Here is a 25,296-nt window from a genome sequence, read left to right as displayed (position 1 = left end):
AGGAGGAGGCGGCGGCGGCGGCCATGGACGGGCGGCCCGGGGCGAGGTACCGACCGGGACCCCCGTGGTGGGGGGGGGGGGGGCTGGAACGGGGCCCTGGGGGGGGGGTCCCGGGGCAAGAAAACCCCGGGGGGGGCAGATTCTGGCATTCTGGGGGGGGGTCCTGGGGTAAGAACCCCCCGAGGGGAGCTGGAACGGGGCTCTGGGGGGGGGGGTCCCGGGGCAAGAAGCCCCGGGGAGGGGCAGGTTCTTTCAGTTTGGGGGGGTCCCGGGGTCAGAAGCCCGCGGGGGGGGGCCGATTCTGGCACTTGGGGGGCGAGGTCCCAAGAAAAGAACCCCATGGGGGGGCAGATTCTGGTCTCTAGGGGGGGGTCCCGGGGTCAGAATCCCCCGGGGGGGACAGGAACGGGGCCCTGGGGGGGGTCCTGGGGCAAGAACCCCCTGGGGGGGGCAGATTCTGGTCTCTAGGGGGGGGTCCCGGGGTCAGAATCCCCCGGGGGGGACAGGAACGGGGCCCTGGGGGGGGTCCTGGGGCAAGAACCCCCTGGGGGGGGGCAGATTCTGGTCTCTAGGGGGGGGTCCCGGGGTCAGAATCCCCCGGAGGGGGTAGATTCTGGCACTTGGGGGGCGGGGGTCCCAAGAAAAGAACCCCCTGGGGGGGCAGATTCTGGTCTCTGGGGGGTGTCCCGGGGCAAGAAAACCCCGGGGGGGCCAGATTCTGGTCTCTAGGGGGGGGTATCGGGGTCAGAATCCCCCGGGGGGGGCAGATTCTGGCACTGGGGGGGCGGGGTCCTGTGGCAAGAACCCCTCGGGGGGGCAGATTCTGGTCTCGGGGGGGGGGGGTCCTGGGGTAAGAACCCCCGAGGGGGGCAGGAACGGGGTCCGGGGGGGGTGCCCTGGGGCTAGAACCCCCGGAGTTGCAGATTGTGGCACTTTCGGGGGGGTCCCGGGGCAAGAAGCCCCTGGGGGGGGGCAGATTCCGGTCTCTAGGGGGGGTCTCGGGGCAAGAAGCCCCCGGGGGGGGCAGATTCTGGTCTCTAAGGGGGGTCCTGGGGTCAGAATCCCCCGGAGGGGGTAGATTCTGGCACTTGGGGGGTGGGGTCCCAAGAAAAGAACCCCCTGGGGGGGCAGATTCTGGTCTCTGGGGGGGTCCCGGACAAGAAAACCCCAGGGAGGGCTGATTCTGGTCTCTAGGGGGGGTGTCCTGGGGCTAGAACCCCCGGGGGGGCAGATTGTGGCACTTTTGGGGGGGGTCCCGGGGCAAGAAGCCCCTGGGGGGGGCAGATTCTGGTCTCTAGGAGGGGGTCCTGGGGTAAGAACCCCCCGGGGGGGGCAGATTCTGGTCTCTAGGGGGGGGGTCCCGGGGCAAAACCTCCCCTGGGGGGCAGATTCTGGTCTCTGGGGGGGGGGGGTCCCGGGGTAAGAACCCCCCTGGGGGGGCAGGTTCTAGCCCTCGGGGGGGTCCCCGGGGGGGGTAAATGACTTGGGGGGGGGGGGGGCGGTGTGACGAGGGCATTGAGGTGCGAGGCTGCGACGTCCTCGTGCATCGCACGAGTCGGCTGGAGGGGTCCTCGTGCCAGCCTCGTGCGAGCCTCGTGCCTCCCAGTGCCTCCCAGTGTCTCCCAGTGCCTCCCAGTTCCCCCCCAGTTCCCCCCCAGTGCCTCCCAGTGCCTCCCAGTGCCTCCCAGTGCCTCCAGTGCCCCCCCAGTGCCTCCCAGTGCCCCCCCGTGCCTCCCAGTTCCCCCCAGTGTCTCCCAGTTCCTCCCAGTGCCCCCCCAATTCCACCCGGTGCCCCCCAGTGTCCCCCCAGTTGCCCCCAGTGCCTCCCAGTGTCCCCCCAGTGTCCCCCCAGTTGCCCCCAGTGCCTCCCAGTGTCCCCCCAGTTCACCTCCCAGTCCCTCCCAGTTCCCCCCAGTCCCTCCCAGTCCCCCCCAGTTCTCTCTGCGGGCATTAGGGGCTCATTTGCATATTATGGGCTGTATCGGTGCCTCCCCCCCCCCTCCTCCTCCCCTTCCCCCCCCCCCTCCCCCCCCCCCCCCCCTTCTTGGCTGCGGCCCCGGGGGCTCCGTGCCAGGAACAGGAACAGCCCGTCCCGAGCCTCCGCACGGACACACGGACACGCAGACAGACACACGGACACGCCCCCCGCCCCCCCCCCCCCCGCACGGACAGACACACGGACACACGGACACACGGACACGCGGACACACCCCCCGTATGGACATGGACACACAGACACACCCCGTGCACGGACACACGGACACACGGACACACCCCCTACACGGACACACGGACACATGGACACACCCCCTGTACAGACACACGGACACACGGACACACGGACACACTCATGGACACATGGACACACCCCCTGTACAGACACACAGACACACCCCCTGTACAGACACACGGACACACGGACACGGACACACAGACACACCCCCGTATGGACACACGGACACATGGACAGACACATGGACACACCCCCTGTACAGACACATGGACACACGGACACACCCCCTGTACAGACACACAGACACACCCCCTGTACGGACACACGGACACGGACACACGGACACACCCCCATATGGACACACGGACACATGGACAGACACACGGACACACGGACACACCCCCTGTACAGACACACAGACACACGGACACATGGACAGACACACGGACACACCCCCTGTACAGACACATGGACATGGACACACGGACACACACACGGACACGGACACACGGACACACCCCCGTATGGACACACGGGCACGTGGACACACCCCCTGCACGGACACACGGACACATGGACACGCACATGGACACACGGACATGCGGACAGACACACGGACACACGGACACACCCCCCCGTATGGACACACAGACACACGGACACACCCCCTGCACGGACACACGGACACGGACACACGCCCTGTACAGACACACGGACACACGGACACACTCACAGACACACGGACACACCCCCTGTACAGACACACAGACACACCCCCTGTACGGACACACGGACACACAGACACAGACACACAGACACACCCCCGTATGGACACACGGACACATGGACAGACACACGGACACACCCCCTGTACAGACACATGGACACGGACACACGGACACACGGACACATGGACATGCACATGGACACACAGACACACCCCCTGTACAGACACACGGACACGTGGACACACGCCCTGTACAGACACACGGACACACGGACACGGACACACGGACACACCCCTGTATGGACACACGGACACATGGACAGACACACGGACACATGGACACACCCCCTGTACAGACACATGGACACGGACACACGGACACACGCCCTGTACAGACACACAGACACACGGACACGGACACACCCCCGTATGGACACACAGACACATGGACAGACACACGGACACAGCCCCTGTACAGACACATGGACACGGACACACGGACACACGCCCTGTACAGACACACGGACACACGGACACACTCACGGACACACGGACACACCCCCTGTACAGACACACAGACACACCCCCTGTACGGACACACGGACACGGACACACGGACACACCCCCGTATGGACACACGGACAGACACACGGGCACACGGACACACCCCCTGTACAGACACACGGACACATGGACACGGACACACAGACACACCCCCGTATGGACACACGGACACATGGACAGACACACGGACACACGGACACACTCACAGACACACGGACACACCCCCTGTACAGACACACAGACACACGGACACGGACACACCCCCGTATGGACACACAGACACATGGACAGACACACGGACACAGCCCCTGTACAGACACATGGACACGGACACACGGACACATGGACAGACACACGGACACACGGACACACCCCCTGTACAGACACACGGACACGTGGACATGCATACGGACATGTGGACACACCCCTGTACAGACACATGGACACACGGACACGGACACACAGACACACCCCCTGTACAGACACACGGACACACCCCCCGTACAGACACACGGACACACGGACACGGACACACGGACACACCCCCTGTACAGACACACGGACACACCCCCCGTACAGAAACACGGACATGGACACATGGACACAGCCCCCTGCATGCACACAGGGACACACAGACATGCAGACAGACACATGGACAGACACACGGACACACAGACACAGACACACCCCCGTATGGACACACGGACACATGGACAGACACACGGACACACGGACACACTCACAGACACACGGACACACCCCCTGTACAGACACACCGACACACCCCCTGTACAGACACACAGACACACGGACACGGACACACCCCCGTATGGACACACAGACACATGGACAGACACACGGACACAGCCCCTGTACAGACACATGGACACGGACACATGGACAGACACACGGACACACGGACACACCCCCTGTACAGACACACGGACACGTGGACATGCACACGGACACGTGGACACACCCCTGTACAGACACATGGACACACGGACACGGACACACAGACACACCCCCTGTACAGACACACAGACACGCCCCCCGTACAGACACACGGACACGGACGCATGGACACAGCCCCCTGCATGCACACAGGGACACACAGACATGCAGACAGACACATGGACAGACACACGGACACACCCCTGTACAGACACACGGACACACGGACGCACTCACGGACACACGGACACACCCACTGTACAGACACACAGACACACCCCCTGTACGGACACACGGACACACGGACACGGACACATGGACACAGCCCCTATACAGACACACGGACACATGGACATGCACACGGACACACAGACACACGCCCTGTACAGACACACGGACACACGGACACAGCCCCCTGCATGCACACAGGGACACACAGACATGCAGACAGACACATGGACAGACACACGGACACACCCCCTGTACAGACACATGGACACGGACACACGGACACATGGACATGCACATGGACACACGGACACACCCCCTGTACAGACACACGGACACACAGACACGTGGACATGCACATGGACACACGGACACGTGGACACACCCCTGTACAGACACATGGACACACGGACACATGGACACACCCCCCGTACAGACACACGGACACACCCCCCGTACAGACACACGGACACACGGACACATGGACATGCACACGGACACACGGACACACAGACACACCCCCTGTACAGACACACGGACACACGGACACAGCCCCTGTACAGACACACGGACACAGCCCCCTGCATGCACACAGGGACACACGGACACACGGACACATGGACAGACACACGGACACACCCCTGTACAGACACACGGGCACCCTGGGTGGCACTGGGAGGCACTGGGCTGTACTGGGAGGCACTGGTGTGTCCTGGTTGCAGGCTGAGCGCTCCCGGGATGCCACCTGCAGCCATCGAGCCGCGAGGCCGAGGTGTCCCTGGGTGTCACTGGGTGTCCCTGGGCTGTACTGGGAGGCACTGGGAGGCACTGGGAGGCACTGGTGTGACTGGTTGCAGGCTGAGCCCAGTCCTGTGCCAGGAGCGCTCCTGGGATGCCACCTGCAGCCATCGAGCCGCGAGGCCGAGGTGTCCCTGGGTCTCCTTGAGTGTCCCTGGGTGTCACTGGGTGTCCCTGGGCTGTACTGGGAGGCACTGGGAGGCACTGGGAGGCACTGGGAGGCACTGGTGTGACTGGTTGCAGGCTGAGCCCGGCCCTGCGCCGCGAGCGCTCCCGGGACGCCGCCCGCAGCCGCCGGAGCCGCGAGGCCGAGGTGTTTTTCCAGCTGGCACACGCGCTGCCCTTCGGCCGGGCCGTCAGCTCCCACCTGGACAAAGCCACCATCATGCGCCTCACCCTCAGCTACCTGCGCGTCCACCGCCTGCTCGCCCACGGTGAGGACATCCGCAACCTTCCGGAACCTTCCGGGACCCGGGGGACCTGCAGGAATCCGTGGGATCTTCTAGGAATCTCTAGGAACCCATGGGATCTTCTACGAAACTCCAGGAACCCATGGGACCAAGGAACCTCCAGGAGCCCATGGGACCTCCTAGAACCTCCAGGAATCCATGGGACCTTCTAGGAACCTCTAGGAACCCGTAGGACCAAGGAACCTCCTGGAATCTATGGGACCTTCTAGGAACCTCCAGGAACCCATGCAATCTCCTAGAACCTCCAGGAATCCATGGGATCTTCTAGGAACCCATGGGATCTTCTAGGAACCCATGAGACCTCCTGGAGCATCTAGGAACCCACGGGATCTAGAAACCCCCAGGAATCCATGAGACCTTCTAGGAACCTCCAGGAACCCATGGGACCTTCTAGGAAACTCCAAGAACCCATGGGACCATTTAGGAAACTCCGAGAACCCATGGGACCTTCTAGGAACCTCTAGGAATCCATGGGACCAAGGAACCTCTAGGAACCCATGGGACCTCCTAGAACCTCCAAGAATGCATGGGACCTCCTAGAACCTCCAGGAATCCATGGGATCTTCTAGGGACCTCTAGGAACCCATGGGACCTCCTAGAACCTCCAGGAATCCATGGGATCTTCTAGGGACCTCTAGGAACCCATGGGACCTCCTAGAACCTCCAGGAATCCATGGGATCTTCTAGGGACCTCTAGGAACCCATGGGACCTCCTGGAGCATCTAGGAAGGCATGGGACCTCCTAGAACCTCCAGGAATCCATGAGATCTCCTAGGGACCTCTAGGAACCCATGGGATCTCCTGGAGCATCTAGGAAGGCATGGGACCTCCTAGAACCTCCAAGAATTCATGGGACCAAGGAACCTCTAGGAACCCGTGGGACCTCCTAGAACCTCCAGGAATCCATGGGATCTTCTAGGGACCTCTAGGAACCCATGGGACCTTCTAAGAACCTCCAGGAACCCATGGGACCTTCTAGGAACCTCTAGGAACCTATGGCATCAAGGAACCTCCAGGAATCCATGGGATCTTCTAGGAACCTCTAGGAACCCATGGGACCTCCTAGAACCTCCAGGAATCCCTGGGATCTTCTAGGGACCTCCAGGAACCCATGGGACCTTCTAGGAACCTCTAGCAATCGATGGGACCTCCTAGAACCTCCAGGAATCCATGGGACCTTCTAGGAACCTCCAGGAACCCATGGGACCTCCTGGAATCTTTAGGAACCCACGGGATCTAGAAACCCCCAGGACTCCATGGGACCTCCTAGGAACTTCCAGGAACCCATGGAACCTTCTAGGAACCTCTAGGAACCCATGGAACCTAGGAACCCCCAGGAACCCATGGGACCTCCTGGAATCTCTAGGAACCCATGGGATCTAGAAACCCCCAGGACTCCATGGGACCTTCTAGAACCTCTGGGACCCCCCCGGTTGCCCGTGACCCCCCTCCCCGTGTCCCCCCAGGAGCGTGGTCGGCGTCGGGCGAGGCCGTGGACGCGTGTTACCTGCAGGCCCTGGGCGGCTTCGTGATGGTTCTGAGCGAGGGGGGGGACATGATCTTCCTCTCCGAGAACGTCAACCGCCTGCTGGGGCTCAGCCAGGTGGGGGGGGGGGACCCCCTTTTGGGTTTTTTGGGGGGGAGGGACCCCCCTCTTGGGGTTTGGGGGGGCAGGACCCCCTGTTGGGGTTCAGGAGGGGGGGTGGGGACCCCCCCTTGGGCTTTGGGGGCAAGGGACCCCCCTCTTGGGGTTTTGGGGGGGCAGGACCCCCTGTTGGGGTTCAGGAGGGGGGGTGGGGACCCCCCCTTGGGCTTTGGGGGCAAGGGACCCCCCTCTTGGGGTTTTGGGGGGGCAGGACCCCCTGTTGGGGTTCAGGAGGGGGAGCAGGGACCCCCCTGTTGGGGTTTGGGAGGGGGGGCAGGGACCCCCTTTTGGGTTTTGGGGGGGTGGGATCCCCCTCTTGGGTTTTGGGGGGGGGCAGGGACCACATATTGGGGTTCGGGGTGGTGGGCAGGGACCCCCTTTTGGGGTTTGGGGGGGCAGGACCCCCTGTTGGGGTTCAGGAGGGGGGGTGGGGATCCCTTTTTGGGGGGGAGGGACCCCCCTGTTGGGGTTTGGGGGGGGCAGGGATCCCCCTCTTGGGGTTTGGGGGGGGCAGGGATCCCCCTGTTGGGGTTCGGGGTGGTGGGCAGGGACCCCCTTTTGGGGTTTGGGGGGGTCAGAAACCCCCTTTTGGGGTTCGAGAGGGGGGCTGGGGATCCCACTTTGGGTTTTTTTGGGGGGGAGGGACCCCCCTATTGGGGTTGGGGGGGGGGCAGGGACCCCCCTATTGGGTTGGGGGTGGGGTCAGGGACCCCATATTGGGGTTCGGGGGGGGGGCAGGGTCCTCCCTGTTGGGGTTCGGGGGGAGAAAAGGGAGGGGGACAGCCCAGGACTGTGTGGATGCTCGTGCAAGGGGGGCTGGTGCCCGAGTGCTTGTGCAAGGATCCTCGTGCGAGGGGGCTGGTGCGAGGATCCTCGTGCAAGGGGGCTGGTTTGAGGGGCTGGTGCGAGGGGGCTCGTCCTGAGGTGCTCGTGCGAGGATCCTCGTGCGAGGGGGCTCGTCCTGAGGTGCTCGTGCAAGGATCCTCATGCGAGGGGGCTCATCCTGAGGTGCTCGTGCAAGGATCCTCATGCGAGGGGGCTCATCCTGAGGAGCTCGTGCGAGGATCCTCGTGCGATGGGGCTGGCATGTGGGTGCTCGTGCGAGGGGGCTCGTCCTGAGGTGCTCGTGCGAGGATCCTCGTGCGAGGGGGCTCGTCCTGAGGTGCTCGTGCGAGGACCCTCGTGCGAGGGGGCTCGTCCTGAGGTGCTCGTGCGAGGATCCTCGTGCGAGGGGGCTCGTCCTGAGGTGCTCGTGCGAGGACCCTCGTGCGAGGGGGCTCATCCTGAGGTGCTCGTGCGAGGATCCTCGTGCGAGGGGGCTCGTCCTGAGGTGCTTGTGTGAGGATCCTCGTGCGAGGGGGCTCGTCCTGAGGTGCTCGTGCGAGGATCCTCGTGCGAGGGGGCTCGTCCTGAGGTGCTCGTGCGAGGATCCTCGTGCGAGGGGGCTCGTCCTGAGGTGCTCGTGCGAGCGTCCTCGTGCGAGGGGGCTCGTCCTGAGGTGCTCGTGCGAGGGGGCTCGTCCTGAGGTGCTCGTGCGAGGATCCTCGTGCGATGGGGCTGGCATGTGGGTGCTCGTGCGAGGGGGCTCGTCCTGAGGTGCTCGTGCGAGGACCCTCATGCGAGGGGGCTCGTCCTGAGGTGCTCGTGCGAGGATCCTCGTGCGAGGATCCCCTCGTGCGAGGCGTTGCCGTCCCCGCAGCTGGAGCTCATCGGCCACAGCGTCTTCGACTTCGTGCACCCGTGTGATCACGAGGAGCTGCACGACGCCCTCAGCGCCCGGCACGGTCAGAGCAGCAGCGACCCCCCCAAACCCTCTGGGACCCCCCCAGATCCCCCCTAAACACCCCTGGAACCCCCCCAAACCCTCTGGGAACCCCCCAAATCCACCTCTAAACACCCCTGGGACCCCCCAAGACACTCAGCCCCCCCCAATCCCCCCTAAACACCCCTGGGACCCCCCCAGTCCTCTAGGACCCCCCCAAATACCCCCCCTAAACACACCAGGGACCCCCCCAAATCCTCAGCCCACCCCAGATCCCACCTAGACACCCCTGGGACCCCCCCAAATCCTTCAGGCCCCCCAAATCCCCCCTAAACACCCCTGGGACCCCCTCAGATCCCCTCTAAACACCACTGGGACCCCCCAAATCCCCCCCTAAGCACCACTGGGACCCCCCCAAATCCTCTGGGACCCCCCCAAATCCCCCCAAAACACCCCTGGGACCCCCTCAGATCCCCTCTAAACACCACTGGGACCCCCCAAATCCCCCCCTAAGCACCACTGGGACCCCCCCCAAATCCTCTGGGACGCCCTCAAATCCCCCCCTAAACACCTCTGGGAACCCCCAAAATCCTCAGCCCCCCAATTTTCCTTCAGGGGGGGCCCCGAGGCGGCGGGGGGAGCGCTCGGGGCGCAGCTTCGCTCTGCGCATGAAAAGCACCTTGAGCGGCAGGGGACGGTGCCTCAACCTGAAAGCCGCTTCGTGGAAGGTGGGGACAGAGGGACAGGGGGACAGGGGGACATGGGGACAGGGGGACATGGGGACATGGGGATATGGGGATATGGGGACATGGGGATATGGGGACATGGGGATATGGGGACATGGGGACATGGGGACAGAGGGACAGGGGGACAGGGGGACATGGGGACATGGGGATATGGGGATATGGGGACATGGGGATATGGGGACATGGGGATATGGGGACATGGGGACATGGGGACAGAGGGACAGGGGGACAGGGGGACATGGGGACATGGGGATATGGGACATGGGGATATGGGGACATGGGGACATGGGGACAAGGGGACATGGGGATATGGGGACATGGGGACATGGGGACATGGGGACATGGGGACAGGGGGACAGGGGGACATGGGGATATGGGGATATGGGGACATGGGGACATGGGGATATGGGGACATGGGGATGGGGGACATGGGGATATGGGGACAGGGGGACATGGGGACATGGGGACATGGGGACATGGGGATATGGGACATGGGGATATGGGGGACATGGGGATATGGGGACATGGGGATATGGGGGACATGGGGATATGGGGACATGGGGACATGGGGACATGGGGATATGGGGACATGGGGATATGGGGACAGGGGGACATGGGGATATGGGGATATGGGGACAGGGGGACATGGGGATATGGGGACATGGGGATGGGGGACATGGGGATATGGGGACAGGGGGACATGGGGATATGGGGACATGGGGACATGGGGATATGGGGACAAGGGGACATGGGACATGGGGACATGGGGATATGGGGACATGGGGATATGGGGGACATGGGGATATGGGGACATGGGGACATGGGGACATGGGGATATGGGGACAAGGGGACATGGGGACATGGGGATATGGGGACAGGGGGACATGGGGACATGGGGATATGGGGACAAGGGGACATGGGGATATGGGACATGGGGATATGGGGACATGGGGACATGGGGATATGGGGACATGGGGATATGGGACATGGGGATATGGGGACATGGGGACATGGGGATATGGGACATGGGGACATGGGGACAGGGGGACATGGGGATATGGGGACAGGGGGATATGGGGACATGGGGATATGGGGACATGGGGACATGGGACATGGGGACATGGGGATATGGGGACATGGGGACATGGGGACAAGGGGACATGGGGACATGGGGACATGGGGACATGGGGACAGGGGGACAGGGGGACATGGGGATATGGGGATATGGGGACAGGGGGACATGGGGATATGGGGACATGGGGATGGGGGACATGGGGATATGGGGACAGGGGGACATGGGGACATGGGGACATGGGGACATGGGGATATGGGACATGGGGATATGGGGACATGGGGACATGGGGATATGGGGACAAGGGGACATGGGACATGGGGACATGGGGATATGGGGACATGGGGATATGGGGGACATGGGGATATGGGGACATGGGGACATGGGGATATGGGGACAAGGGGACATGGGGACATGGGGATATGGGGACAGGGGGACATGGGGACATGGGGATATGGGGACAAGGGGACATGGGGATATGGGACATGGGGATATGGGGACATGGGGACATGGGGATATGGGGACATGGGGATATGGGACATGGGGATATGGGGACATGGGGACATGGGGATATGGGACATGGGGACATGGGGACAGGGGGACATGGGGATATGGGGACAGGGGGATATGGGGACATGGGGATATGGGGACATGGGGACATGGGACATGGGGACATGGGGATATGGGGACATGGGGACATGGGGACAAGGGGACATGGGGATATGGGGACATGGGGACATGGGGACATGGGGACAGGGGGATATGGGGACGTGGGGACATGGGGATATGGGGATATGGGGACAGGGGGACATGGGGATATGGGGACATGGGGATGGGGGACATGGGGATATGGGGACAGGGGGACATGGGGACATGGGGACATGGGGACATGGGGATATGGGACATGGGGATATGGGGACATGGGGACATGGGGATATGGGGACAAGGGGACATGGGACATGGGGACATGGGGATATGGGGACATGGGGATATGGGGGACATGGGGATATGGGGACATGGGGACATGGGGACATGGGGATATGGGGACAAGGGGACATGGGGACATGGGGACATGGGGATATGGGGACAAGGGGACATGGGGATATGGGACATGGGGATATGGGGACATGGGGACATGGGGATATGGGGACATGGGGATATGGGACATGGGGATATGGGGACATGGGGACATGGGGACATGGGGACATGGGACATGGGGATATGGGACATGGGGACATGGGGACAGGGGGACATGGGGATATGGGGACAGGGGGATATGGGGACATGGGGATATGGGGACATGGGGACATGGGACATGGGGACATGGGGACAGGGGGATATGGGGACGTGGGGACATGGGGATATGGGGACATGGGGTATGGGGATTGGGGGTCCTGGGGGGTTCCTGGGGGGTTTTGGGGTTCACGTTACCCCCCCCCAGGTTCTGCAGTGCGTGGGGCGCATGCGGTCGTACGCGGGGCCCGGGGGGGGCGCCCCCCCCCTGCGCTGCCTCGTCCTCATCTGCGAGGCCATCGCCCACCCGGCCGCCCTCGAGCACCCGCTGGGCTCGGGCACCGTGCTCACGCGCCACAGCATGGACATGCGCTTCACCTACTGCGACGAGAGGTGACCCCAAAACCAGCCCTGAACCCCAAAACCGGCCCCGAACCCCAAAACCGGCCCTCAACCCCCCAAAACCCGTCCTGAACCCCCCCAATACGAGCACAAAACCCACCCAGAACCCCCAAAAAACCCACTCGGAACCCCAAAGAACCACCCCTACATCCCCAAAACCCACCCTGAACCCCCAAAACCAGCCCCAAACCCACCCTGAACCCCCAAAACCAGCCCCAAACCCACCATGAACCCCCCAAAACCAGCCCCAAACCTACCATGAACCCCCCAAAACCAGCCCCAAACCTACCATGAACCCCCCCAAACCAGCCCCAAACCTACCCTGAACCCCCCAAAACCAGCCCCAAACCCACCATGAAGCCCCCAAAACCAGCCCCAAACCTACCCTGAACCCCCCAAAACCAGCCCCAAACCTACCATGAACCCCCCAAAACCCCACTCGGAACCCCAAAGAACAACCCCTACATCCCCAAAACCCACCCTGAACCCCCAAAACCAGCCCCAAAGCTACCTGGAACCCCCCAAAACCCCACTCGGAACCCCAAAGAACAACCCCTACATCCCCAAAACCCACCCTGAACCCCCAAAACCAGCCCCAAAGCCACCTGGAACCCCCCAAAACCCCACTCGGAACCCCAAAGAACAACCCCTACATCCCCAAAACCCACCCAGAACCCCAAAGAACCACACCTATGTCCCCAAAAACAGCCCCAAAACCCACCCTGAACCCCAAAAACCAGCCCTACATATCCAAAACCCACCTTGAACGACCCAAACCCACACAGAAGCCCAAAAAACACTCAGAACCCCCCAAAAAACACTCAGAACCCCCCAAAACACCCCTAAACCTCCAAAACCCACCATGAACCCCAAAAAAACCAGCCCCAAAACCCACTTGGAGTCCCAAAGAACCACCCCACATCCCCAAAACCCACTCTGAACCCCTAAAACCAGCCCCAAACCCACCCTGAACCCCCAAATCCAGCCCCAAACCCACTCCAAACCCCCAAATCCAGCCCCAAAACCCACTCTGAACCCCCAAATCCAGCCCCAAAACCCACTCCGAACCCCCCAAACCAGCCCCAAACCCACCTTGAACCCCCAAATCCAGCCCCAAACCCACCCTGAACCCCCAAATCCAGCCCCAAAACCCACTCTGAACCCCCAAAACGAGCACAAAACCCACCCCAAAACCTGCCCTGAACCCTGAAACCTGCCCCTGCAGACGGCCCTGAACCCCCAAACTGACCTGAACCCCAAACCATGAACCCCCAAATCCCTCCCTGACCCCCAAACCCACCCTCATAACACCCTGAACCCCCAAACCCGCCCCCTACACCTCCCGAAAACACCCTGAACCCCCTAAAACCAGCCTTGCAACTGCCCTAAACCCCCCAAAGCACCCTGAACCCCCAAAGCCGAGCCCCGAGGCCCCGGGGAGCGGTTTTTGGGGTGCGGGGGGCCCTCCCTGATGTCGGGGTGCTCAGGATCGGGGAGGTTTTGGGGTACGGCCCCGAGGAGCTGCTCGGCTGCTCCCTCTACGAGTACGTCCACGCGCTCGACTCCGACACCCTCAGCAGGAGCGTCCACACGCGTGAGTGCACCCCGAAACCTGGACCCCTGCACCCCAAAACCTCCTGCACCCCGACCTACTGCACCCCAACCCCCCCCAGCACCCCAAAACCTCCTTCACCCTAAACCCCTGCACCCCAAATCCTCCCTGCATGCCAAAACCCCCCAGCACCCCAAAACCTCCTTCACCCCAATATCCCCCCAATTCACCCTGGGGCACCCCAGTATCCCATCTGGGCACCCCAATATCCTGCTAAGGCACCTCTAGGAACCCCAATATCCCCTTGAGGCACCCCTAGGCACCCCAATATCCCCCTAAGGCACCTCCAGGAACCGCAATATCCCGTCTGGGCACCCCAATATCCCCTTGGGGCACCCCTAGGAACCCCAATATCCCATCTGGACCCCTCTAGACACCCCGATATCCCCCCAAGGCACCCTCATTATCCCCCTAAGGCACCTCTAGGCGCCCCAATATCCCCCTGGGGCACCTCTAGGCACCCCAATATCCCCCTGGGGCACCTCTAGGAACCCCAATATCCCATCTGGACCCCTCTAGACACCCCAATATCTCCCCAAGGCACCCCCTTTATCCCCCTGAGGCACCTCTAGGCACCCCAACATCCCCCTGGGGCACCTCTAGGAACCCCAGTATCCCATCTGGGCACCCCAATATCCCCCTGGGGCACCTCTAGGAACCCCAATATCCCCCTGGGGCACCTCTAGGAACCCCAATATCCCATCTGGACACCTCTAGACACCCCAATATCCCCCCAATGCACCCCCTTTATCCCCCTAAGTCACCTCTAGGCACCCCAATATCCCCCTGAGGCACCTCTAGGAACCCCAATATCCCATCTGGGCACCCCAACATCCCCCTGGGGCACCTCTAAGAACCCCAATATCCCATCTGGACACCTCTAGACACCCCAATATCTCCCCAAGGCACCCCCATTATCCCCCTGAGGCACCTCTAGGAACCCCAATATCCCATCTGGGCTCCCCAATATCCCGCTAAGGCACCTCTAGGAACCCCAATATCCCCTTGAGGCCCCCCTAGACACCCCAATATCCCCCCAAGGCATCCCCATTATCCCCCTAAGGCACCTCTAGGAACCCCAATATACCATCTGGGCACCCCAATATCCCATCTGGACACCTCTAGACACCCCAATATCCCCCCAATGCACCCCCTTTATCCCCCTAAGTCACCTCTAGGCACCCCAATATCCCCCTGAGGCACCTCTAGGAACCCCAATATCCCATCTGGGCACCCCAACATCCCCCTGGGGCACCTCTAAGAACCCCAATATCCCATCTGGACACCTCTAGACACCCCAATATCTCCCCAAGGCACCCCCATTATCCCCCTGAGGCACCTCTAGGAACCCCAATATCCCATCTGGGCTCCCCAATATCCCGCTAAGGCACCTCTAGGAACCCCAATATCCCCTTGAGGCCCCCCTAGACACCCCAATATCCCCCCAAGGCATCCCCATTATCCCCCTAAGGCACCTCTAGGAACCCCAATATACCATCTGGGCACCCCAATATCCCATCTGGACACCTCTAGACACCCCAATATCCCCCCAATGCACCCCCTTTATCCCCCTAAGTCACCTCTAGGCACCCCAATATCCCCCTGAGGCACCTCTAGGAACCCCAATATCCCATCTGGGCACCCCAACATCCCCCTGGGGCACCTCTAAGAACCCCAATATCCCATCTGGACACCTCTAGACACCCCAATATCTCCCCAAGGCACCCCCATTATCCCCCTGAGGCACCTCTAGGAACCCCAATATCCCATCTGGGCTCCCCAATATCCCGCTAAGGCACCTCTAGGAACCCCAATATCCCCTTGAGGCCCCCCTAGACACCCCAATATCCCCCCAAGGCATCCCCATTATCCCCCTAAGGCACCTCTAGGAACCCCAATATACCATCTGGGCACCCCAATATCCCATCTGGACACCTCTAGACACCCCAATATCCCCCCAATGCACCCCCTTTATCCCCCTAAGTCACCTCTAGGCACCCCAATATCCCCCTGAGGCACCTCTAGGAACCCCAATATCCCATCTGGGCACCCCAACATCCCCCTGGGGCACCTCTAGGAACCCCAATATCCCATCTGGGCACCCCAACATCCCCCTGAGGCACCTCTAGGAACCCCAATATCCCATCTGGGCTCCCCAATATCCCGCTAAGGCACCTCTAGGAACCCCAATATCCCCTTGAGGCCCCCCTAGACACCCCAATATCCCCCCAAGGCATCCCCATTATCCCCCTAAGGCACCTCTAGGAACCCCAATATACCATCTGGGCACCCCAATATCCCATCTGGACACCTCTAGACACCCCGATATCCCCCCAAGGCACCCCCTTTATCCCCCTAAGGCACCTCTAGGCACCCCAACATCCCCCTGGGGCACCTCTAGGAACCCCAATATCCCATCTGGGCACCCCAATATCCCCTTGGGGCACCCCTAGGTACCCCAATATCCCATCTGGACACCTCTAGGCACCCCAATATCCCCCTGGGGCACCCCAATACCCACCTGGTGACCCCCCCCGGCGGTGTCCCCAGTGCTGAGCAAGGGACAGGCGGTGACAAACCAGTACCGGTTCCTGGCGAAGCGCGGAGGCTTCTTGTGGGCTCAGACCCAGGCGACCGTGATCGGGAACAGCCGGAGCGCCCAGCCCGAGGGCATCGTGTGCCTCACCTGCGTCCTCAGGTGGGGACAGGGGACACGGGGACACGGGGACAGGGACAGAGAGAGGGCATCGTGTGCCTCACCTGCGTCCTCAGGTGGGGACAGGGGACACGGGGACACGGGGACACGGGGACAGAGAGAGGGCATCGTGTGTCTCACCTGCGTCCTCAGGTGGGGACAGGGGACACGGGGACACGGGGACACGGGGACACGGGGACAGGGACAGAGAGAGGGCATCGTGTGCCTCACCTGTGTCCTCAGGTGGGGACAGGGGACAGGGGACACGGGGACATGGGGACATGGGGACAGAGACAGAGAGAGGGCATCGTGTGCCTCACCTGCGTCCTCAGGTGGGGACAGGGGACACGGGGACACGGGGACAGGGACAGAGAGAGGGCATCGTGTGTCTCACCTGCGTCCTCAGGTGGGGACAGGGGACACGGGGACACAGGGACATGGGGACAGAGAGAGGGCATCGTGTGCCTCACCTGTGTCCTCAGGTGGGGACAGGGGACAGGGGACATGGGGACACGGGGACAGGGACAGAGAGAGGGCATCGTGTGCCTCACCTGTGTCCTCAGGTGGGGACAGGGGACACGGGGACACGGGGACATGGGGACAGAGAGAGGGCATCGTGTGTCTCACCTGCGTCCTCAGGTGGGGACAGGGGACACGGGGACACGGGGACAGGGACAGAGAGAGGGCATCGTGTGCCTCACCTGCGTCCTCAGGTGGGGACAGGGGACACGGGGACATGGGGACATGGGGACAGGAGTAGCTTGTCTGAATGTTTTGGGGGCACTACCCCATGGGAGGGGTTGGGGTCCCCCCTGTCCCACTGTCCCCAAGCCCCTGTCCCCATGTCCTTGTCCTCCTGTCCTTGTCCCCCTGTCCCCAATTCCTTGTCCCCCCATCCTTGTCCCCAGGTCCCTGTCCCCATGTCCCTGTCCCCATCCCTGCCCCCCCTTTCCCTGTCCCCCTGTCCCCATCACTGTCCCCATGTCCCCTGTCCCCCTCCCCATGTCCCCTGTCCCTGTCCTTGTCCCCATGGCTCCATCCCTGTCCCCAATCCCCTTGTCCCCCTGTCCCCATCACTGTCCCCCTGTCCTGTCCACCTGTTCCTGTCCCTGTCCTGTCCCCCGTCCGTGTCCCCCTGTCCCCATCACTGTCCCCATCACTGTCCCCCTGTCCCTGTCCGTGTCCCCAACCCGTGTCCCCCCGCAGCCCGGTGGAGCAGGGGGGTTTGGTGCTGTCGCTGGAGCAGACGAGACCCCGTGGGGAGGGGCGACCCCTGCCCCCCCCCCAGGCCCCCGACGGCGGCCTCGGTGACTGGGGGCACTGGGAGCACTGGGAGGGGGCGATGTGGCACTGGGGGTGGGGGTCATACTGGGAGGGGGCACTGGAAGCACTGGGAGGGGCACTGGGAGCACTGGGAGGGGGCAATGTGGCACTGGGGGGGGCAATGTGGCACTGGGGGTGGGGGTCATACTGGGAGGGGGCACTGGGAGCACTGGGAGGGGCACTGGGAGCACTGGGAGGGGGGCAATGTGGCACTGGGGGGGGCAATGTGGCACTGGGGGTGGGGGTCATACTGGAAGGGGGCACTGGGAGCACTGGGAGAGGGCAATGTGGCACTGGAAGGGGCACTGGGAGCACTGGGGGGGGCACTGGGAGCACTGGGGGGGGCACTGGGGGTGGGGGTCATGCTGGGAGGGGGCACTGGGAGCACTGGGAGGGGCACTGGGAGCCCTGGGATGGGGGCAATGTGGCACTGGGGGTGGGGGTCATACTGGGAGGGGGCACTGGAAGCACTGGGAGGGGCACTGGGAGCACTGGGAGGGGGCGATGTGGCACTGGGGGGGGCAATGTGGCACTGGGGGTGGGGGTCATACTGGAAGGGGGCACTGGGAGCACTGGGAGAGGGCAATGTGGCACTGGGAGGGGCACTGGGAGCACTGGGAGTGAGACTGGGGGGCACTGGGAGGGGGACACTGGGAGAACTGGGTGCGGGACTGGGATCATGGGGGGGCACTGGGAGCACTGGGGCAGGGGGAAATGGGGGGGGCACTGGGAGGTTCTGGGGGGGTCCCAGGGGGGTTTGGGGAACCCGCGGGGGGCTTGGGGGTCCCAGGAGGGTTTTGGGGGTCCCAGGGGGTGGGTTTTATAAGGTTTTGGGGGTCCCAGGGGTCGGTTTTGGGGTCCTGGGGGGGGGTCGGGATCCCAGGAGGGTTTTGGGGTCCCGGGGATGAGGTTTTATGAGGGTTTGGGGGTCACAGGGTGGGTTTTGGGATCCCAGGAGGGTTTTGGGGGTCCCAGGGTTGGGGTTTGGGGTCCTGGCGGGGGGTTGGGATCCCAGGAGGGTTTGGGGGGTCCCAGGGGGGATTTTGGGGGTCCTGGGATGGGTTTGGGGGTCCCAGGAGTGGGTTTTGGGGTCCTGGGGTGGTTTTGGGGGTCCCAGGAGGGATTTCGGTTTCTTTTGGGGGTGGGGGGAGGGGTTGGGATCCTAGGAGGGTTTTGGGGGTCCCAGGGGGTGGGTTTTATAAGGTTTTGGGGGTCCCAGGGGTGGGTTTTGGGGTCCTGGGGGGGGGTTGGGATCCCAGGAGGGTTTTGGGGGTCCCGGGGGTGAGGTTTTATAAGGTTTTGGGGGTCCCAGGGGTGGGGTTTGGGGTCCTGGAGGGGGGGATCGGGATCCCAGGAGGGTTTTGGGGTCCCGGGGGTGAGGTTTTATGAGGTTTTGGGGGTCCCAGGGGTGGGGTTTGGGGTCCTGGAGGGGTTTTGAGATCCCAGGAGGGTTTTGGGGTCCCAGGGGGGATTTTGGGGGTCCCAGGGGTGGGTTTTTGGGGTCCTGGAGGGGGGGATCGGGACCCCAGGAGGGTTTTGGGGTCCCGGGGATGAGGTTTTATGAGGGTTTGGGGGTCCCAGGGTGGGTTTTGGGACCCCAGGAGGGTTTTGGGGGTCCCAGGAGGGTTTTGGGGTGCCATCCCCCCCCTGTTTTCCAGCAGGGGGGCCGCGGGTGCTGGCGTTCGTGCGCCCCCCCCACGTCTGCGAGGCGGCTCTGCTGCGCGACCCCCGGCGCTTCTGCTCCCCCGAACTCGCCCGCCTGCTCGCCCCGATATTCGACCCCCCCCCGGAGACCCCCCCCCGCAGACCCCGCAGCCCCGTGAGCTGGGGGGGGGGGGCTGAGAAGGGGGGGGGGTCTATGGGGTGGGGGGGCAATGGGGGGGTCTATGGGGGGGGGCACTGAGGGGGGGCTATGGGGGGTCTATGGGGTGGGGGGCACTCAGAATGGGGGGGTCTATGGGGTGGGGGGCGCTGAGAGTGGGGGGGTCTATGGGGTGGGGGGCAATGGGAATGGGGGCTATGGGGGGTCTATGGGGTGGGGGGCGCTGAGAGTGGGGAGTCTATGGGGTGGGGGGCAATGGGAATGGGGGGGTCTATGGGGTGGGGGGGCAATGGGGGGTCTATGGGGTGGGGGGCACTCAGAATGGGGGGTCTATGGGGTGGGGGACACTGAGAATGGGGGGGTCTATGGGGTGGGGGGCGCTGAGAGTGGGGGGTCTATGGGGTGGGGGGGCACTGAGTGGGGGGACTATGGGGGGTCTATGGGGTGGGGGGCACTCAGAATGGGGGGTCTATGGGGTGGGGGACACTGAGAATGGGGGGGTCTATGGGGTGGGGGGCGCTGAGTCGGGGGCAATGGGGGTCTATGGGGTGGGGGGCATTGAGAATGGGGGGGGTCTATGGGGTGGGGGGGCAATGGGGGGGCAATGGGGGGTCTATGGGGTGGGGTGCACTGAGAGTGGGGGGTCTATGGGGTGGGGGGGCACTGAGTAGGGGGGCTATGGGGGTTCTATGGGGTGGGGGGCACTGAGTGGGGGGCAATGGGGGGTCTATGGGGTGGGGGGCACTGAGAATGGGGGGGGTCTATGGGGTGGGGGCGCACTGAGTGGGGTCAATGGGGGGGTCTATGGGGTGGGGGGCACTGAGAGTGGGGGGTCTATGGGGTTGGGGACACTGAGAATGGGGGGGTCTATGGGGTGGGGGGCAATGGGAATGGGGGCTATGGGGGGTCTATGGGGTGGGGGGCGCTGAGAGTGGGGGGTCTATGGGGTGGGGGGGCACTGAGTGGGGGGGCTATGGGGGGTCTATGGGGTGGGGGGCACTGAGTGGGGGGCAATGGGGGGTCTATGGGGTGGGGGGCACTGAGAATGGGGGGGTCTATGGGGTGGGGGTGCACTGAGTGGGGTCAATGGGGGGGTCTATGGGGTGGGGGGCACTGAGAGTGGAGGGTCTATGGGGTGGGGGACACTGAGAATGGGGGGGTCTATGGGGTGGGGGGCAATGGGAATGGGGGGTCTATGGGGTGGGGGACACTGAGAATGTGGGGTCTATGGGGTGGGGGACACTGAGAATGGGGGGGTCTATGGGGTTGGGGGCAATGGGAATGGGGGCTATGGGGGGTCTATGGGGTGGGGGGCAATGGGAATGGGGGCTATGGGGTGGGGGCGCACTGAGTGGGGTCAATGGGGGGGTCTATGGGGTGGGGGGCACTGAGAGTGGGGGGTCTATGGGGTGGGGGACACTGGGGGGGGCAATGGGGGGGCAATGGGGTGGGGGGCACTGAGAATGGGGGGGGTCTATGGGGTGGGGGGGTCTCTATGGGGGGGGTCTCTGGGGGTTCCATGGTTGCCCCCCCCCCAGACCCCTGGGACCGAGGCACATGTGGAGGTGCAGAAGCTCCATAGGGGAAGCACAACCCTACAGGTAAGGGGGGGGTGGGTCTCACCTGTCCCCCCTCACCTGTCCCCAGGTGCCCCCCTTGGACCTGGCCGTGCTGGGGGTCTCACCTGTCCCCCCCCTCACCTGTCCCCAGGTGCCCCCCCTGGACCTGGCCATGCTGGCCCCCTACATCCCCATGGACGGCGATTTCCAGCTGGGGGGGGCCGAGGCTCCGAGGGGGCGTGGCCAGCGCCCCCCAGGCCCCGCCCCCAAGGCTCAGGCCCCGCCCCCTCGGCCGCGCGCGCGCAGCTGCCCCGGCCCCGCCCCCCGCTCGGGCCCCGCCCTCCCGCGCTGGGGCAGCGACCCCGCCCTCGCGGGGCCCCCCCCGCCGCGCGGCGCCAGGAAGAGGTGGGCGGGGCTTGTGGGGAGAGTGGGCGTGGCCAATGGGAGAGCGCGGGGGGCGGGGCTAAGAGTGGGGGCGGGGCTAATGGGGGCGTGTCCGTGCGAGTGGGCGGGGCTAAAGGGGGTGGGTTGGCACGTGGGGCAGGGGCTGAGGGGCGGGGCTAAGAGAGGGGGCGGGGCTTAGGGGGAGGCTCTAAGAGTGGGGCGGGGCTTAAGGGAGGGGGCGGGGCTTAAGGGGCGGTGCCTGTATGGGGCTTAAGGGAGGGGGCGTGGCTTAAGGGAAGGGGCGGGGCTTAAGGGGCGGGGCCTGGGAATGGGCCTTAAGGGAGGGGGTGGGGCTTAAGGGGGCGGTGCCTGAGGAATGGGGCTTAAGGGGGCGGGGCTTAAGGGGGGGGTCTGGATGGGGATGGGGCTTAAAGGAGGGGCCGGGGCTTAAAGGGGCGATGTCCGAGGGGCGGGGCTTAAGCGAGGGGCGTTGCCTGAGGGGGCGGGGCTTAAGGGAGGGGCGGGGCTTAAGGGGGCTGGTGGGGGGCGGCTGATGTGGGGGTGCTGGGGTGGGGGGGCCTCTGACTGGGTGGCTGTCCCCAGGGCACGAGACCCCAGCCTGGAGGACGTGGGGGCCCCCCAGAAGCGCCCCGAGCTCGACCTGAGCCCCCCCCTGGGGCTGGTATGGGGGGGACTGGGGGGGGGATATGGGGAGCACTGGGGGGACGGGGGGGGACATGGGGGATATTAAGGGGACAGGGGGGGACATGGGGACAGGAGGGGATGGGGGAACTGGGGGGATGGGGGAACAGGGGGGGACGGGGGGGGGACAGGGGGATACCGGGGGACATGGGGGGACAGGGGAGATATTGGGGGACAGGGGGGACATGGGGAAATTGGAGGACGGGGGGACACGGGGGATATTGGGGGGCAGGGGGGACGGGGGGGGACAGAGGGGACAGGGGGGATATTGGGGGGCAGGGGGGGACAGAGGGGCCATGGGGGATATTGAGGGACATGGGGGGGCAGGGGGGGGACATGGAGGATGGGGGCAGATATTGGGGGGCAGGGGGGGACATTGTGGGGGGGGCGGGGTGCCCTGTCCCCCATCCTGTCCCCACATTGTCCCCATGTGCTCCCCCCACTCCCCCCCCAGGGGCTGCTACTGAGCGGGGCCCCCCCTGGCCTGACCCCCCCCACCCTGGGGCTGGAGCAGCCGCTTGGTGAGTTGAGGGGGGGGGACGACGGACACCCCGATAATTAAAGGGGGGTGAAAAATAGGGGTGAAATGGGGGGGGCGCGCGGAGGCAGAAACGAGGGGTACTAACGAGTGACACCCCCCCCCTCCAGTGCTGCTGGCTGAGGAGCCCCCTGAGAAGGAGCCCCCCCCCCAGGCCTTGGAGAGCAACTGAGGGGGGGGGCACAAAGCAAACCCCCCCCCATCCCCCCCAAACCTCAACGGGGACCCCCCCAAAACACCCCCTCCCAATGAGGACCCCCCAAAACTCCCCTCCCAACCCACAAGGGGGGGGCAAAGAAAAAAAAAAACAACCTGGGGGGGACACCCCCCCCAAAAATTGACCCCCCCAACGTAAGGGGGGGGCACCAAAAGCCATGGACCCCCCCCCGGGACCCCCAAATCCCCCCTATTCACCTCCACCCCCCCCCACATGGGGACCCCCATTCACCCCCCGTTGCCTCCCCCCGCAGGAGCCCCCACATCCGCCCCCCTCTTTGCCCCCCCCCATCGGGACCTTTACCCCCCCTCCCCAGGACCCTCACATCCCCCCCCCTTTCTCCCCCCCCTCCAACTTGCCCCCCCCCCCCATTTTTGCCTCCCTCCCCCCCTCCTACCTCACTGGGGGGGCCCTTCTGCCCCCCCCCCACCTTGGTGCTGGGCTGAAACGGCCCCTTTGGGGGGGCCCTGAGCCCCCCCCTCCCCCAAATTCCGGGACCACTGGGGCCACGCATGAGACCCTCGTGCAAGATCCTCGTGCGAGACCCTCGTGCGAGAGCTGCCCCTCGTGCGAGACCCTCGAGAGATCCTCGTGCAAGACCCTCTCGTGAGACTCTCCTGCGAAGCCTCGTGCGAGAGCCGCTCTTGTGCGAGAGCTTCCCTCGTGCAAGACCCTTGTGCGAGGCCCACGCTTGTGCAAGACCCTCGTGCAAGATCCTCGTGCGAGAGCCACCGGGATACACAAGTGCCTCCCTCAAACGTCTTCTTTTTTTTTTTTTTTCTGGGGGGGGCCCTTCCATGAGCCTCCAACCCTTGCACAAGGGCTTTGCACGAGGGCCTCGCACGCCCCAGAGCCGCTGGGACCCACACGCACACCCCAAACCCCGCGCTGCCCCCCAAGTTTCGCTTTGGGGGGGGGGGGTTCTTGTACTGCCCCCTCCCCTTCCTTGTGCACTCGCACGTGCTTGTGCAAGGGGGGGGAAACATTTCAGTGTGTGTCCCCCCCCGTGCAAAGACCCCCCAATAAACCTGCTCTGAAGCCACCTAGAGTCCTGCTGGTGCTGCCAGATAGTGAGCCATTGACGGGGATAGGGGCAGGGGGGGCTGCCAGATAGTGAGCCATTGAGGGGGGATAGGGGTAGTGGGAGCTGCCAGATAGGGAGCCATGGGGTTAGGGTTAGGGGCAGGGGGGGCTGCCAGATAGGGAGCCATTGAGGGGGGATAGGGGTAGTGGGGGCTGCCAGATAGGGAGCCATGGGGAGGTGATATAGGGGTAGTGGGAGCTGCCAGATAGGGAGCCATGGTGGGGGGAGATAGGGGTAGTGGGAGCTGCCAGATAGGGAGCCATGGGGGAGGGGATAGGGGTAGTGGGGGCTGCCAGATAGGGAGCCATGGTGGGGGGAGATAGGGGTAGTGGGAGCTGCCAGATAGGGAGCCATGGTGGGGGGGGAGATAGGGGCGGTGGGGGCTGCCAGATAGGGAGCCATTGAGGGGGGATAGGGGTAGGGGGGGCTGCCAGATAGGGGACATGGGGACAGGGGAAGGACAGAAGGATGGGGGGGAGGGGGACGGGGACATATAAACCCCGCTGGCTGGAGCCCTGGAGGACCC

General features: G+C 64.0%; 1 protein-coding gene across 1 annotated transcript; it reads left to right on the top strand.

Moving 5' to 3' along the window:
• Positions 1 to 7: 7 nt before the first annotated feature.
• Positions 8 to 23,641, top strand: HIF3A (hypoxia inducible factor 3 subunit alpha). Its single transcript, XM_069882681.1, has 15 exons — positions 8 to 46; positions 5,748 to 5,938; positions 7,441 to 7,577; positions 9,319 to 9,403; positions 9,997 to 10,109; positions 12,641 to 12,825; positions 14,322 to 14,428; positions 16,997 to 17,144; positions 18,348 to 18,448; positions 20,126 to 20,283; positions 21,825 to 21,887; positions 21,997 to 22,250; positions 22,833 to 22,911; positions 23,386 to 23,452; positions 23,580 to 23,641. Exons 1-15 carry the CDS (start codon positions 24 to 26, stop codon positions 23,639 to 23,641), a joined length of 1,773 nt encoding a protein of 590 aa, XP_069738782.1. The 5' UTR covers positions 8 to 23.
• The last annotated feature ends 1,655 nt before the right edge of the window (positions 23,642 to 25,296 follow it).

This window comes from Phaenicophaeus curvirostris, unplaced genomic scaffold, assembly GCF_032191515.1.
Source record: "Phaenicophaeus curvirostris isolate KB17595 unplaced genomic scaffold, BPBGC_Pcur_1.0 scaffold_277, whole genome shotgun sequence".
NCBI lineage: Eukaryota > Metazoa > Chordata > Aves > Cuculiformes > Cuculidae > Phaenicophaeus > Phaenicophaeus curvirostris.
Note: the sequence above shows the minus strand (reverse complement) of the source record. Positions and strands in the feature narration are given on the sequence as shown.